This window comes from Lampetra fluviatilis, chromosome 45 (assembly GCF_964198595.1).
Source record: "Lampetra fluviatilis chromosome 45, kcLamFluv1.1, whole genome shotgun sequence".
In the NCBI taxonomy this organism is placed as follows: Eukaryota; Metazoa; Chordata; class Hyperoartia; order Petromyzontiformes; family Petromyzontidae; genus Lampetra; species Lampetra fluviatilis.
In genome coordinates, this window is record NC_136319.1 from 3,801,047 (window position 1) to 3,817,405 (window position 16,359).

The following is a 16,359-nucleotide window of genomic DNA, read 5'->3' on the forward strand; positions in this document are numbered from 1 at the left end:
AATCTAACATAATTAAACACAATTCTCACGACGTTTCGGCCACAATGCAAGCAGCCGTCCTCAGGTGAAGAACAGGACGGCTGCTCTTTCCCACAGCCCTGTTCTTCACCTGAGGACGGCTGCTTGCGTTGTGGCCGAAACGTCGTGAGAATTGTATTTTATCATGTTTTATTTTTATTATTTCCCATCTACGTGACTTTACCGAAAGAACCAAGAAGATGAATCCCTGCAGTCACGAAAGCTTTAAATCGAAATATAATAATATATTATTATATTATAGTATTATATTATTTTAATATATTATTATTTTAATATAATATATTAGAATATTATTTTATTATGTTTTATTTTATTTATTTTATTATTTCCCTTCTACGTGATGACTTTACCGAAAGAACCAAGAAGATGAGTCTTTTTTTTATTAGAAAAATAATTTCTCATCTCCAGCTGCTTGGTGGGGGAGGCGCTCAACGTGCCCTAGTGGACGAACCGCGTCTGCCCCCTACTGGACATCTGCGTCAAAGAGCTTTAGAGCTCATCGGATTTACTTCTGCAGTATCAATCACGATTCCGATTCAAACCCAGCGCAATCGATTCCTTAACCCCCACCCAACCTTGCAAACCACTACACCAAATCGATTCACCTAGCGCACAGCTCCCGAGACCATCGATTCCGACTCCGTTCATAACTGTATAGCCCTATGAAATCGATTCCTTTGAATCGTCGACAATCGAAAATCGATTCCTCCCGCCTAACAACAACAAGGCAATAAAAATGGCGGCGCTGTGTGGCTCCGTGTCGGGGTTCAGGTGAGAGGCTCCGTGAGAGCGGCGACTTCTTTATCCACAAACATCGCCCCGCTCCCCTCACCTTTTTAAACGCAAACTCGACGAAGCGACGTCGGTTTTGAGTACTCGTCCTCCGCTCGAATAACGTTGGGGGGGTACACACAAAGTTTAACGACGTCGCAACGAGTTGCGGCCTAGGCGAGGATGAACCTCCCACCACCATCACCACACAGACTCATGGGGGGGGGGTGTGGAATTCAACACAAAAATTAATTTTAATTTAAAGTTTTCGTGACTGCAGGGATTCATATTCTTGGTTCTTTCGGTAAAGTCACGTAGAAGGAAAGTTTATTGGTTTGGCCATGTTTGTTTGTTGCAGTACAGAGACTGATGGCCTTAATCTAAGTTGTCTTGTGGTTGTTGTTGTTTGACTTGCATCCCACTGGGATTTTGCACACAGCGTTGGTGTACGGTGTTTTTTTCTGCAATATTTTGCTGTCTTTTCTTGGATTTTCTGTTTGCACTCCGTCACATATTCACTTTAAGATGTTTTTTTGTTCATGTTTTTGTTTGTTGCGGTTGCGGTTGCACCCGATTCAAGAGCCGAATGGCTCACAGGGCTATACCTAGTACATGAACTTGAACTTGATGTCGGGGTTCAGAGGTGGAGAGGCTCCTCCGTGGCGAGGGAGAGCGACTTTATCGACAAACATCCTTGGGGGCAACTACTCTTTGGTTCTTTCGGTAAAGTCACGTGTAAAGAGAAAGTAATAGTCTTCTTGGTTCTTTCGGTAAAGTCACGTAGAAGGGAAGTAATAAAATAATAAAAATAAAACATAATAAAACAATTCTCACGACGTTTCGGCCACAACGCAAGCAGCCGTCCTCAGGCGAAGAATGAGAACATTATCAAGCTAGGAGCTTATATAGGTGTAGCGAGGAGGAGCGCCTTAACAAAAGAATGTGCATATGAAGAGGAATTTAGCATACCAATGGGCAATGCATAGGAGGTGGGCGGAGGGGTTTCAAAGTCCCATTATGCCCATGCATTATGCAACCCCTCCGCCCACCTCCTATGCATTGCCCATTGGTATGCTAAATTCCTCTTCATATGCACATTCTTTTGTTAAGGCGCTCCTCCTCGCTACACCTATATAAGCTCCTAGCTTGATAATGTTCTCATTCTTCGCCTGAGGACGGCTGCTTGCGTTGTGGCCGAAACGTCGTGAGAATTGTTTTATTATGTTTTATTTTTATTATTTTATTACTTCCCTTCTACGTGACTTTACCGAAAGAACCAAGAAGATGAATCCCTGCAGTCACGAAAGCTTTAAATCGAGAAAGTAATAGATTAAATACTAGCATACGACGTTTCGATTGCAACACATGCAATCATCATCAGGTATAAATGAAATAGAAACACAAATCTAGTATACTTAGAAATGTAATGTAATACAACAGAGAGTCGGATAACATAACAGTCAACACCCTACTTGGTTGATTACGTTCTTCTTGAGAATGCTAAATTTGAGAGAGAGATAAAAACCCCCATAACGCATCGTCTATTTTTCCCCTTTTACAAACGCAAACTCCAAACCCGTCCCCCGCGAAAGGAACCTCGTTCGGGGTGCACACAGGAAGCAACGTCGCAGCGAGTTGCGACCTGGGCGATGATGACTCCCAACAAAGACAATGATCCCCCGTGTAGCCTGCAACAGACTGTTGATACTCTGACTGATGCTCCTGCTGTTGTGGAGTGACTCATGCAGCCAGCTATGGTAGTACATGTATGTTGTTTACGTCGTTTATTGTGAAAATTCGGTCACAGTTCCTATGACCACTGTTTCATTGCTTTTATGGCTTTATTTTGGTGATTTTCGAAAAGTTTTTTGGTTTGGCCATGTTTGTTTGTTGTAGTACAGAGTTAGACTGATGGCCTTAATCTAAGTTGTCTTGTGGTTGTTGTTGTTGTTTGACTTGCATCCCACTGGGATATTTGCACAGGATTGATGTACGGTGATTTTTCTGCAATGTTTAGCTGTCTTTTCTTGGATTTTCTATTTGCACATAGTCACTTTAAGATGTTTTCTTGTTCATGTTTTTTTGTTTGTTGCGGTTGCACCCGATTCAAGAGCCGAATGGCTCACAGGGCTATACCTAATAAATTAACTTTGAACTTTGAGAGGCAAGCGCAGTTAGCAAGTAGCAGCACCCGTAAAGGCCAAGCACGGCACACGAGGTTGGGGGGGAAGTGGTCAACACAACGCCCGACCGCCTTTGTCTCCCCAGCGGCGATGTTTACATCGCACCGGGTGCACATTTGAGGCCGAGTCGACCTAGGGGAGAGCCTAGGACCGGTTCAAATAATCGTTATCAACCGGGGTGTTGGCCGTGAGCGGGAATCGATCCCGGGGCGCCAGGTTCGTAGCGCTAACCGCTGCGCCACCGCTCCCCACAACCACCACACAAACACAGCCGCGCAAAGATCCTTCCCGTGTGTCGCCTCTCGTGCAAGGGGGCTGTCAGGCAGAGGTCGCAAACGGGTTTTGATTCCTTACCCGTACCTGGCCGCACCAGGGTCGCAAACGGGTACCCGTACCTGGCCGTACCCAATTGTGACCTCTGGGATGAAGCCATGTTGCAGGCGCGGGTGGGTTGATTCTGGCAAATGAGTGACAAACGGTTACTCACCAGTGACTCACGGCCTACCCGTACCCGGCCGCACCAGGGTCGCAAACGGGTACCCGTACCCGGCCGGGTACGGGTAGCCGGGTATCGGGTAGGGTACGGGTATCGGGTACCCGGTTGCAACCTCTGCTTAGGGGGCAATTTTGGCTGTTAGTGGTGAGTGGCAGCAGCCCCTGTGGAAGGCTTTACCGGCACTGTGGCACACGGAGGGGTTGGCCAGCAACCACGCACGCCCGGCCGCCTTTGTCTTTCTCCGCCAGTAGCCACTTTTTACCGCACCAGGCAACTCATTTGAGGCCGAGTCAACCTAGGGGAGGAGGCCCAGGACCGGCAAAGACCGAGATCCTCCGTGCTGTAAGTCGTGAGTAGCAGTAGCGCCTATGAAGGGTGGCACGCAGAGAGGGGGTGGGTGGCCTGCACCACGCCCGGCCGCCTTTGTCTCTTTTTGCAGTGGAGATGTTTACTATACACTACTGCACCAGGTAGTCATTTGAGGCGGAGTCGACTTAGGGGAGGCCCATGACCGGTTCAGATAATCGCTTTCACTAGTGCTGGCGGTGGTGGCTGTGAGCGGGAGTCTACTGTGTTAGCGGCACAGTGCATCTACTGGACATCAGGATGAATGGAGACTGATTCTGCTCAAGAGCGCGAACCACTGCACCACCACTTGCTAACAGCACTTACCCCAACAGCGCAGTTAAGGGCTATATGGGAGATCTTTGTATTTTATGTGAGTCTAGGTATATGGGCCTCTCTGTGTGTCTATGGGTCTCTGTGAGCCCATGGGTTTCTGAGTTAGTCTATGGGTCTCCGAGTGAGTATATGGGTCTCTGTGTGAGTCAGTGGGTTTCTGTGTGAGTATATGCGTCCCTGTGTGAGTATATGCGTGTCTGCGTGAGTCGATGTGGGTCTATGTGAGTATGTAGTTATAACTCTTTGTCTGTGTCTGTCACTGGCAGAATGTTAAGGGTGGCGACCAGAATGATGGGAGTTACTCAACAAACAGGTAAATATCACCATCACCACCGTCATCATCACCACCATCACCACCATTATCACGACCATCATCACCACCATCATTACCATCATCAACCAGCCCATGATCATGACTATCATCACCACCACCATCATCACTACCACCATCATCACCATCATCATCACCATCATCCACATCTGCATGCCTTGTGTGTCACCGCATTGCCCGGCGCTTTCATATGCATCTGGAACACTCTTCCGATATTAGGAAGCCACCAGGAGCTGTACTCCACTTTTAAATGATCATAATTTAGATTTAAAAAATAATTTCATTAAAACTGCTTGTTGTGTTTAGTTTGTTTGTCCTTCCCACGCCACCTTCGATTAGCACGGTTGCCTTGGGTGCTAAAGAAGTTCAACATATATACAGGTCACTCTGTATGAATGTGTCTATGTCTCCCCCCCTCTCTTTCTCACTCTTTCCCTCCCTTCTCTTTCCCCCCTCTTCCATTCTTTCTCCCCCGCTTTCCCCTGCTCCTTCCCGTTATCTCCTCTCCCCCCTTCACTCCCCCACTCTCTCCCCCTCTCACACACTCTCCACTCTTCTCTTCCTTTCTCCCGCTCTCTCTCCCGCTTTCTCAGTTCGCTCTCTCTTCGTCCAGACCCAGGACACCCCCAACCCTAACAGCATCAAGTTCCTCCCGGGCCGAACCATTCTCGAGACGGGGACCATGGACTTTCCCTCTCAGCGGGAGGCCCACCGCTCCCCCCTCGCCAGGTGCAAAGGTGGTGCAGTCCAATTGTTAGCAGAAGGCCCCCCTACTACACAATGTACAGCCCAACTCTGTTAGCAGGGCCCCCCCTACTATACAATGTACAGCCCAACTATGTTAGCAGGGTCCCCCCTACTCTACACATGGTACAACCCAACTCTGTAAGCATTACATTACACATGGTACAGCCCAACTTCTCTGTGCGTGTTACATTAAATTATAAATATCTAACCTGGCGTCTTGCCCCGTGTCTCTCTCTCCCTGTGTGTCTTTCTCCCCGTGTCTCTCTCCCCCTGTGTCTTTATCTCTCTGCATCTCTCCCCGTGTCTCTCTCCATCTCTCCCCGTGTCTCTCTCTGTCTCTCAGGCAGTTGTTCAGAGTTGAAGGAGTCAAGAGTGTTTTTCTAGGACCGGATTTCATCACCATTACCAAGGTGAGGAGGACGACGATGATGATGGAAGTTGGAGTGAGATGATGGGTGAGGTAATGAGTGAGGGGGTGGAGGTGGAGAAGGTTGAGGTGGGGGGAAGGTGAGGAGGAGGAGAAGGAGGGGGGGGGGAGGGTGAGGAAAGGGAGGAGGAGGCAGAGGAGGAGGATGTGGAAGGGGTGGGGGAGGGAGGAGGTTTGGGAGGAGGAGGTGGAGGAGGTCGGGAGGAGGGGGCTGGGTGATTCATGAGGTGCCAAAACCTCCCCACCATGGCTGACCACCAGAGGTCGCAAACGGGTTTTGATTCCTTACCCGTACCCGACCGCACCAGGGTCGCAAACGGGTACCCGTACCCGGCCGTACCCTACCCGTACCTGGCCGGGTACGGATAGGGTACGGATATCGGGTACCCGATTGCGACCTCTGGGATGAAGCCATGTTGCAGGCGTGGGTGGGTTGATTCTAGGAACTTGAATTGTGAGAAGAGACAAGACGTTGGGAAATGAGTGACAAACGGTGACTCACCAGTGACTCACGGCCTACCCGTACCCGGCCGCACCAGGGTCGCAAACGGGTACCCGTACCCGGCTGGGTATGGGTAGCCGGGTATCGCGTAGGGTATGGGTATCGGGTACCCGGTTGCGACCTCTGCTGACCACCCACCCCCTCGTGTGCCACAGTGCCAGCCTTCAAAGGTGCTGCTGCTACTCAATACTAAAAGCACTTGTCGCTACAGCCTGCTAGAGGCTTTCCAGGGGATCTTTGCCGGTCCTGGGCCTCCTCCCCTAGGTTGACTCGGCCTCAAATGAGTTACCTATTGCAGGCTACAACGGGGGATCTTTGTCTTTGTGTGTGTAGTGGTGGTGTTAGTGCTATGTGTGTGGTGGTGGCTGTGATGGTGGTATTGTGTGGCACAAGCGTCGTGGTGACGTCACCGCCACTTAGTGGCAAATGGCGGTTGTTGTTGTTATTATTGTGTGTGTATGTGGTGGTAATGGTGTTGGTGTGGATGGTATCGTGTGTGTGAGCAGTGGTGGTGGTGATGATGGTGGTGGTATTGTGTGTGTGGGGGTGTTGACGAAGGTGGTATCCTGTGTGTGTACATATGAAGGTAGTGGTGATAATGGTGGTGATGGTTGTGTCGTGTGTGTGGTGATGGTGATGATGGTGGCATCATGGGTATCATGTGCGCGATGGTGATGGTGGTATCATGTGTGTATGATGTTGGCGATTATGGTGATGGTGATGTTGGCGGTATCGTGAGTCGTGTGTGTGTGTGTGTGATGGTGGTGATGGTGGTTTCGGGTGTGGCGTGTGATTATGGTGATGATGGTGTGGGTGTGTTGTATGTTAGTGATGATGTTGGTGATAGCGGTATTGTTGTGTGTGTGGTGGTGATGGTGGTATCGTGTGGTGATGGCGGTATTGTGTGATGGTGGTATCGTTATGGTGGTCTCATGTTTGTCATGTGTGATGATGGTGATGGTATGATGGTATATTGCGATGGTGGCAGTTGTGGAGAGAGTGGAAAGTTTCCCACACCTGGGCAGTCTGTTCATGACCGGCTCTGGTTTGTCAGCAGCGGTCTCACTGCGAATGAGTCAAGCAGCATCTTTTCATCGGTTGCATAACGCTGCGTGGAAGCTACCTGGTCTGTTGCTCCACACGAAGCTTCAGGTCTTCTTGACCACAATCATGCCGTCCCTTCTCTGCATTTGCGAAATGTGGACTCCCCTAATGGAACACCATCGCCGGTTAGAAACATTTAAGCTGGCCTGCCTACGATCCATCCTGGGTTTAACAAGGCTGAGGAGCTCAAAATCCTTGAAAGATCTGGACACAGTCCCATCGGTGAGCTCCTCCGGCAGGCAGGGCTGCGTTGGCTGGGTCATGTAGCCCGCATGCCCAGCCATCACATGCCTAAACAGCTTTTGTTTGGCTGGATACAGGGGGCTAAATGGGCACGGCACAGGCTAGAGAAGAGATGGAGTGATGTGGTAGAGGAGGATGTGGAGCTGAATGGACTTGCCGATGACTGGTACCAGCGGTGTCAATATCGGCCTCTGTGGAGGAGGCTCGTGAAGGACGCTACTGGGCAGTTGGAGGCAGTCGTTCTCCAGCAACAATGAACGGCAGAGGAGCGACGCTCACAACAACGAATGGAGTGTCGTGCGGCTAAAACACAGCAAATTGGCATAGTAGTGGGCACAGGTGGTGCATCAGCCAGTCATCTCAGTCTGTCAACCTATAGCTCCTGGGTTTGTCCCATGACCTGGCAGTGGGTGTTCAAACCTTCACCACTTGGCCTATAAGTGGACAGCCTGGCACAGGTGCCGTGGTGACGTCACCGCCACTTTGTGGCCAATGGCAGTTGTGGGTGGTGGTTTCATGTGTGTGGTGATGAAGATGGTGGTACCGTTGTTGTGTACGTGGCGGTGATGGCGGCGATCGTGATGTTGATGGGTGGCGGTGTCGGTGTCTCCGCTGGAGGTGGAGGAGGACTCCTGGAAGCTTCTGAAGCCCGAGGTGTTCGCGGCCATCATGGACTTCCTGTCGTCGGGGCTGCCCGTGGTCACCATGACCACCCCCGCCCCCCAGGTGGGGGAGGGGGTGGCGGTGGCTGGGGGTGAGGATGGGGGAGAGGACGAGGAGGTGGTGGCACTTATCAAAGAGCTGCTCGACTCGCGAATACGGTGAGCCCTGAGCGGTGAGCGCGTCTGGTGGGTAGTGAGCGGTGAGAGCGTCTGGGGTGAGCGGTGAGGGCGTCTGGTGTGAACGCTGTGCGGTGATTGTTAAACACTCTCCCCATGTCTCCCTCTCCCCCCGTGTCTCGCTCCACCCGTGTCTCTCCCCCGGTGTCTTTCTCTTCGTGTCTCTCCCCCCGAGTCTCTCTCACCATGTCTCTCCCCCCATGTCTCTCACCGTGTCTCTCCCCCGTGTCTCTCTCCCCTTGTCTCTCTCCCGTGTCTCCCCATGTCTCTCTCCCCATGTCTCTCTCCCCATGTCTCTCCCCCGTGTCTCTCTTCCCATGTCTCTCTCCCCGTGTCTCTCCTCGTATCTCTATCCCCCAATGTGTCTCTCTGTCTCTGTCCCAGCCCCACTGTTCAGGAGGACGGTGGCGACGTGGAGTTTCGTGGTTTCCGCGACGGTGTCGTGTCGCTTCGTCTGCAGGGCGCCTGTACCTCCTGCCCCTCCTCCTCACTCACGCTCAGCAGCGGCATCCTGAACATGATGCAGTTCTACATCCCAGAGGTTACCTCTGTGGAGCAGGTGAGAGAGAGATGGTGAGAGGGAGACAGAGATTGGGGGGAGAGAGACAGGAGAGAGAGGGGGAGGGAGAGAGAGAGACATGGTGAAAGAGAGGAGAGAGATAGGGGGGAGATGTAGATCTACGTCCCAGAAGTGACCTCCGTGGAGCCGGTGAGAGAGAGAGGTACGAGAGAGGAGTGAGAGAGAGTTGGGAGAGAGGGGGGGGGGAGAGGAAGAGGGGGCGAGAGGAAGAGGGGGCGAGAGGAGAGATGGGAGAGATATGGAGGGTGAGGGAGGTAGAGAGAGGGAGATTGTGAAAGCCATCAACACTTGCCCCGATCGTCTGTTGAGGCTACATGGTGGACCTTTGTGCTTTTGTGTACGCACCCTACAAACCCGGCAATGACCCTAGTTCGATTCCCGCTCATGGTCATCAACACCAATGATGGCGATTACCTGAACTAGCCCTGGGCCTCCCCTAGGTCGACTCAGCCTCAAATGAGTACCTGGTGCAGTGGTGCGTAAGTTGGCATCGCCGCTGGGGAGACAAAGGCCGCTGTGTGTGTTAGTATATGAGCGCGTGCGTGTCTGGTAAAACAGCCCCCTACCTACTCTTAGGTTTTTTCGGTAAAGTCACGTAGGTAAAAATAAATAATAAAATAATATGAATAATAATAGAAATAAATTAATAAATCGCGACGTTTCGGAGGCAACACAAGTCTCCGTCATCAGGTGGGACCGTCACAGCTAAATTTACTGTATCACTTGATACAGTAAATTTAGCTGTGACGGTCCCACCTGATGACGGACACTTGTGTTGCCTCCGAAACGTCGTGATTTATTAATTTATTTAAAATTTTTTCTTTTTACCTACGTGACTTTACCGAAAAAACCTAACAGTATGAATCCTTGCAGTCACGAAAGCTTCAAATCTAGCCCCCTACCTCCCTGGTGTTGCCGGACGGTAACGCTGTGGTGCGCAATGCCATAAGGGAAAGGCCGATACCAATCGGCTGCTTCCCCTCATGGCGTTTGTAGCCACCACGGTCGGCCAATGGGGGCTCTCGGCAGGTGCGAGGGGTTTGTAACCCCTCCACCTTCAAATTTACCACCACTGAACGACATGGAAAAACAAATCTAAGCTTATGCCAGAGGCCCCAGGGTGACAGCCGTCTATGACGTCTCCCGGCGAAACCCCACTTGGTAGAGCCAGGAGACTGAACCCGCACCCTCGGGGTTCCACCAGAAACCACTAAGTGTGGCCAGGTGGCATGTTTGAACACTCACTGCAGAGGAGAGGCTGCCCACTCCTCTGCCGGTAGCTGGACCGGTACCGCCTGGATCTCTGTGGCAATCAGGAGGTCCGGTGGACCGGCTCTGGCTCCATTCACATTGAGGAATGGAAAGTCCTCCACTCGAGGCAAAACAACAGGGAGTGGCTCTTCTGAAGCGTGGCAGTGAGGTGTGGGAAGCTGTGAGCCCCAGGCTACTGTGGATTCTCCTCCCCATTAATGGGAGGTGAAGAATAGTGTTGGATGCTTCCGCCCCCACCGAAGATGAACATCAGCAGAGAGATGCAGGCAAGGCCAATGAGTCAGATGCCTTCTATGACCTGTCACAAGCGCTAGCTAAAGTGGCCCCTCAGGATAAAGTCATTCTGTTATGTGACTTTATTGCCCGAGTGGGTCATGATGCTGGCACCTGGGCTGGAATGATTGGAAGGGATGGGCCAGATCAGCTGAATTCCAACGGTGGGAGGCTGCTCGACTTCTGTGCAGCCCATGGGCTTGTAATTACCAATGCACCGTTCCGGCATCTGCGCATCCACACAACATGGATGCATGCCGGGTCCAAGCAAGAACATCTGCTGGACTATTTAGTGATAGAACAGTGGATGCGGGCCCATGTCCTTGACACCAGGACCTACCGTGGAGCTGATCTGCCCACTCACCATTGGCTTGTCATCTGTAAGATGCGCCTGCCATTATTCCACTCCGATGGTGGGTGTCCATCTAGGACCCCATTCAAACCCACAGTGGCCTAGTCTCAGCTAACTGATGAAAGTTGCAAGCGAGAATTTTATCATCACATGCAGCTGGGGTTGGCATCATCCCCCCCTCCTCCTGATGCAGAGGGGAAATGGGTGAGGTTTAGGACTGGCTCATGCTACTGCGATGGCTGCTTTGGGTACACGGTCCAAACCTGCCCAGACTCCCAGGCTGACAGAGGTGTTCCAGCTGAGGAGGCTTACCGCAGCCTTCGCTTGGAGGTTCGGAGAGCCGTGCGGCGCTGTAAGGGTGAGTGGTGGTCATGGATTGCTGAGGAGATGGAGTCTGCCTCACTGGCTCACGATCACATCACTCTTTAATTGTTTCAAAAAGTGACTTGCAGCGCCACACCAATCATTCTTAGAGGAAAGAATGGTGATCCGATCTTTGACCCCCAGGAACAAGTTTCCAGATTTTATGAATATTTCTGTAATGTCTTGGGGGAGGGGAAATCCCTCAGCCCAGACAACATTATGGGGCAAAGTGGGGATGACCCTTCTGAAGCTGCTGTGCCTCAAATATTGGAAGAAGTTGATGCCCCCTGTGAGTGGCTGGCTGAAGTGCCATCTATTGAGGAAGTATGGAAGGTATTCCAGAGTCTGAGACCAGGAAAATTGCCAGACAGAGATGATCTTGCCAGTGAACTGCTGAGGCACGGTGGTGTTTGTGTGCAGACTGCCGATACGACATCATAATGAGTAGTACCTGTTATTTGGTTCTTTCGGTTAAGTCACGTCTAAAGATAAAATAATAAATTAACCCCCTCCCTCTCTCTGCCTCCGCCCCCCTCTGTCTATTTAAGGCCATCCCACAGAGACGATCACCCCTCTCTGTTACCTGTGTTGCTCTCTCTATGTATCTTGGTGATATCTGTCTACTAATATGTCTGTCTATAGTTTTCTGGTTAGATTTTATGTCGCTATTTCATTATACCTGATGATGATTGCTTGTGTTGCAATCGAAACGTCGTAATATGCTATTATTTAATTTATTATTTTATCTTTAGACGTGACTTAACCGAAAGAACCAAATAATAATTTCTGCAGTCACGAAAGTCCTAAAATTAAGAAGGAGTACCTGGTGTGGTGTGTAAAAACATTGCCACTGGGAAGACAAAGGCGGTCGGACGTGGTGTTGGCCACCCACCCCCTCGTGTGCCATTCCGGCCTTCATAGGTGCTCGCTAATGGCACTTGCCCCAACAGTCTGTTAAGGCTATATGAGGGGTCTTTGTGTATGAGTATCTGTGAGTGCCGTGTCCAATGTGTGTTAAACATCACCTCTAGGTACTGCTACTCGCTAACAGCACTTGCCCTTGCAGTCTGTTTAGGCTATAAGGGGATCTTGTCTTGTGTGTGAGTGTGCAGGTTAAGGATGAAATTGATGATGTGACTGAGAAGACGTTTGAAGAGTTTGAAAAGAAGCAGGAGGAGAAGAAACCACAAAGGCCTTGACAGATAAACACACTCATCGCTTCACTCATAGACTCACTCATTAACTTACTCATAGACTCACTCATATACTGACTCATAGGCTTACTCATAGACTCACTCACAGACTCACTGTCACATAGACTCTCACAGACTCACTCATAGACTCTCTCCATCATATACTCACTCAATCATAGACTCAATCATAGATTAAATCATAGACTCACTCTCACATAGAGTCACTCATAGACTCACTCATATACTGATTCATAGACTTACACATTGACTCTCACATAGACTCACTCAATCATATACTCACTCAATTATAAACTCAATAATCGATTCAATCATAGACTCACTCTCACATAGAGTCACTCATATACTGACTCATAGGCTTTCTCATAGACTCACTCATAGACTCACTGTCACATAGACTCTCACATAGACTCACTCAATCAGAGACCCAATCATAGACTCAATCATAGACTCACTCAATCATAGACTCACTCACTCTAACATAGAATCACTCGTGGACTCAGACTCATTCACACAAAGACAAAGATCCCCTGTATAGCCTCTTAACAGGCCGTTTGGTCAAGTGTTGTTTGCTAATACTCGCAGCAGCAGCAGCAGCGCCTATGAAGGCCGGCATTGTGGTACCCGAAGGTGACCAGCACTACGACCTGCCCTGCCGCCTCTGCCTCCCCAGTGCTGATGTTTAAAACACTGCACGGGGTACTTGTGTAATAAGGCTGAGTCGACCTAGGGTAGGCCCAGGACCGGTTTAGATAATCGCTGCTGTCACTGGTGGTGGCCGTGAGTAGGAATCGAACTTGGGTTTCTGCCGGGTTTGTAGTGCGGCTCGATGCGCCAACCGCTGCGCCACCGCTCCCCAACCACGCACGACTCAAAAATATATATACACACTATACTGTATACTGCTACGTTGAATTTATTGAAGGCTGAGCCTACCTAGGCGTTGGCCGCGCGCTACACGTGCGTTTGTGTGTGCAATTGCCCCCCCCCCGCCTCTAAACTTTGTAACTAATTGGCGGGAAATGTCATTGGCACACATTGGTTGGCATCGAGCTGAGTTGCTGGTAATAAAGTTGAGGTAAATCTCACGCCCATGTGTGCGTGTGTGTGTGCATGCGGGCGCTAGTGGGTGTGGGCGCGTGTATGTGTGGGTCAAGGGTGGCACAGTCGGGTTTTTTACAATCGGGTTTAATTGTGTTTTTATATTAAACCCGATAATCTGAGATTGGGAGCAATCCGGTTTAATTGGTTCTAATTGCAGAACCGCACTTCTCAACGATGGGCTTCATCCATTCCAAGCTAAGGAACTCACTGGCGCCCACGATTGTGGAGAAGCTCGTGTTCATCACGACCAACCTGCCTGCCGCATTCTACGACTACCCTGTGCCCGATGGCCCCCCCGAGTACGATAGCAGCACCGACGAGGAAGCAGCCTAAGCCTTGGATCAGAGTTTCGTATTCATTAAACCAGGTTTTAATTCCACGAAATCGGGTTTAATTGTATTAAAGAAAAAACCCGATGCCTGCCGCTGGTAAAAATCGGGTTTTTTTCCACCCATGTTGTGGGTCTGCATATGGTCTGGCACATGCGCTGTCATGACGTCACCACCACTTTGTGGCAAATGGTGGTTGTTGTGTTTGTGTGTGGATGGGTGGGTGGGGAACGTTAGTGTAGCGGTTCACGCGCTGCACTACGAACCTGGCGACCAGAGTTTGAGTCCCGCTCACGGCCAACATCGTTGACGAATATCTGAACCGGTCCTGGGCCTCTCCTAGGTCGACTCAGCCTCAAATAAGTACGTGTTGCGGTGCTTAAAAACATGGCCACTGGGGAGACAGGCGGCCTGGCCTAGTGCTGGCCACCCACCCCCCTCGTGTGCAGTTCCGGGCCTTCATAGGTGGTCACTAACAGCACTTGCCCCAACAGTCTGTTCGGGCTATACAGACGGGGAGGGGGGGGGGTGTTCTTAGCACGTAATCCAGCAGTGCGGAGGCAGCGAGGGTCAGTGGATCGTCGCACAAATGTTGTGAAACTCCCCATGGGTGTCGGAGAGGAGCCGTACCGTGGCGAGCCAGAAGGCGGTACAACAATGTATCTTGAACTTCTATGGCACCATACGTAGCCAACCGTGCTAATCAGATGTGCGGGCGGAAGGACAACAAACTAAACACAAAAATCAGTTCTAAAGAAATTAGTATTTCAATTTAGATTTCAAATTGCTTAGCTCCACGGCCGCAAAAGAGGATCTGAAAGCGCCGCGCGATGCGGTGACCGCCATCTTTCTTCGATGGCCACCCTAAAAGCCGCTGCTGCAAGGATGACGATCGGAGTTCGCGTGGTGATGGTTTATTTCTCCTTGACGAGAGGTTTACGCTCCTTAGGCAAGTGGAGTAATCGCCATTCCTTTCCATCCGTGACGAGGATAGAGTCATTGCCCCCTCGCACAAGGAGTGGTGGGGTTTCCTCCGTGTGCTCCGGCTTCCGCTCGCATGAGTAATAAACAACTCATCGTTAATCGGCTACAAACATCTTACAAAAAAAACTCAAAGTTCAATGCAGCAGCGACAGGACCCTCCTGGAAAAGTCCTAGGAGTCTAAACTAAACTCCAAAACAATTTTTTATTTTACTCGGTAAGGCCCCAATTGAGCTACATCGCTTTTTTTCAGAAACGACCTGGCTATCACAAATGATGGCTGAACGAAGTGGCTAATCATCACAAGGAAATATTCAGCAGCTAAATATTCTAAACGTGTGGTGATGTTGATTCTAAATGGGGAGCGAAAAGCTGGAGGACCCTGAGAAAAATCCACAACCATGGGGAGAGAGACAAACATTCCAAATTTTCAGCAGCAGGTGTCGGGGGTTGAGATCAAACCCACGTCCTGTATACCGGGAGAGGTAGTTGACATTTCCTAGCCAACGTGGTGCCCCCTGAGTCGGTGTGGATCACCTGGACATCTGTGAAAAAGATCTTCACAGGTCATCGGATTTCTTCCAGGATAAAGACTCTGATTACGAAATAAATACATTAAGAAACACTGCGTTTGGGAATCTCGCGCAGATTAAAGCAAACGCCACAGATGTTGTTTCGAATGGGCTACATCTTTGTTTTTATTTATTTTTGAAACATCAACAAGAGTTTGTTCATCAAGTACCGTGCCACAGACGCAACAACGCAAACCGTGAGGTGAGGTTAACAACGAGAGACCGTAACCTAATCGAGATTTAACCCATGGCATCGAAATCAACGCAAAATCTACACCACGTATTCACTCCCTCGTCATGACGACAATGACTATAACAATGACGACAATGACTATAACAATGACGACAATAACATCTACGACGATGACTATCACTGTGATTGATGACTATGATGTCTTTGACGACTATGACGATGACTATCACAATGACTATGCCGATAACGGTTATAACTGATGATTAACACATTCCTGCGGAGGGAGCTGGTAGGAACGTTGGGTTGCTCGGTCAATGGCCAGGGTCAACGGCGGCGTGGTGTATTCCACAAATATGGCCGACTGTGAGGGCGGGCACAAGCCGGCGTGAGTAGGTTAAACGTTGAGTTTTATAAGGGCACAACGGGGTGACCAGCCCTCCCCACCCAGCCCCACCCCCCACCCAACCCCACCCTCCCCACCCAGCCCCTCCCCACCCAGCCCCTCCCCATCCTCCCCAGCCTGACCCCTCCCATTTTTGGATGCACGACGGACGGACGGACACAATAATCCCCTGTGGGCTGGTGGAACCAGGTGGTTCCTACCAGTATGATTATAACGATGACGATGGCTATGACTGCATTGGTGAAGATGGCAATGGTTCTATTCCTAAACCCTCCCACTCTCCATAATATCTACGCTATTCCACGAGCTCTCTCCGCCCTCGCAATCGACTCTCCCCTGGCTTCTCTCCTCTCTCTCATCTC

At 50.3% G+C, this 16,359-nt stretch overlaps 1 protein-coding gene across 4 annotated transcripts; it reads left to right on the forward strand.

The window, feature by feature from the left end:
- Window positions 1–721: 721 nt before the first annotated feature.
- On the forward strand, window positions 722–13,888 carry NFU1 (NFU1 iron-sulfur cluster scaffold). 4 transcript variants are annotated; one of them, XM_078876743.1, is made up of 7 exons: window positions 722–810; window positions 4,437–4,483; window positions 5,095–5,230; window positions 5,592–5,658; window positions 8,143–8,345; window positions 8,748–8,922; window positions 12,316–13,879. In XM_078876743.1, the coding sequence occupies exons 1-7, from the start codon at window positions 776–778 to the stop codon at window positions 12,400–12,402; spliced, it is 750 nt and encodes a 249-aa protein (XP_078732869.1). In that variant the 5' UTR covers window positions 722–775; the 3' UTR covers window positions 12,403–13,879. The 4 variants fall into 4 exon arrangements, with proteins under 4 accessions (XP_078732869.1, XP_078732871.1, XP_078732870.1 ...); XM_078876745.1 differs by having other exon boundaries at window positions 776–810; window positions 5,115–5,230; window positions 12,316–13,888; XM_078876744.1 differs by lacking the exon at window positions 722–810 and adding an exon at window positions 1,440–1,448 and having other exon boundaries at window positions 4,434–4,483; window positions 12,316–13,882.
- The last annotated feature ends 2,471 nt before the right edge of the window (window positions 13,889–16,359 follow it).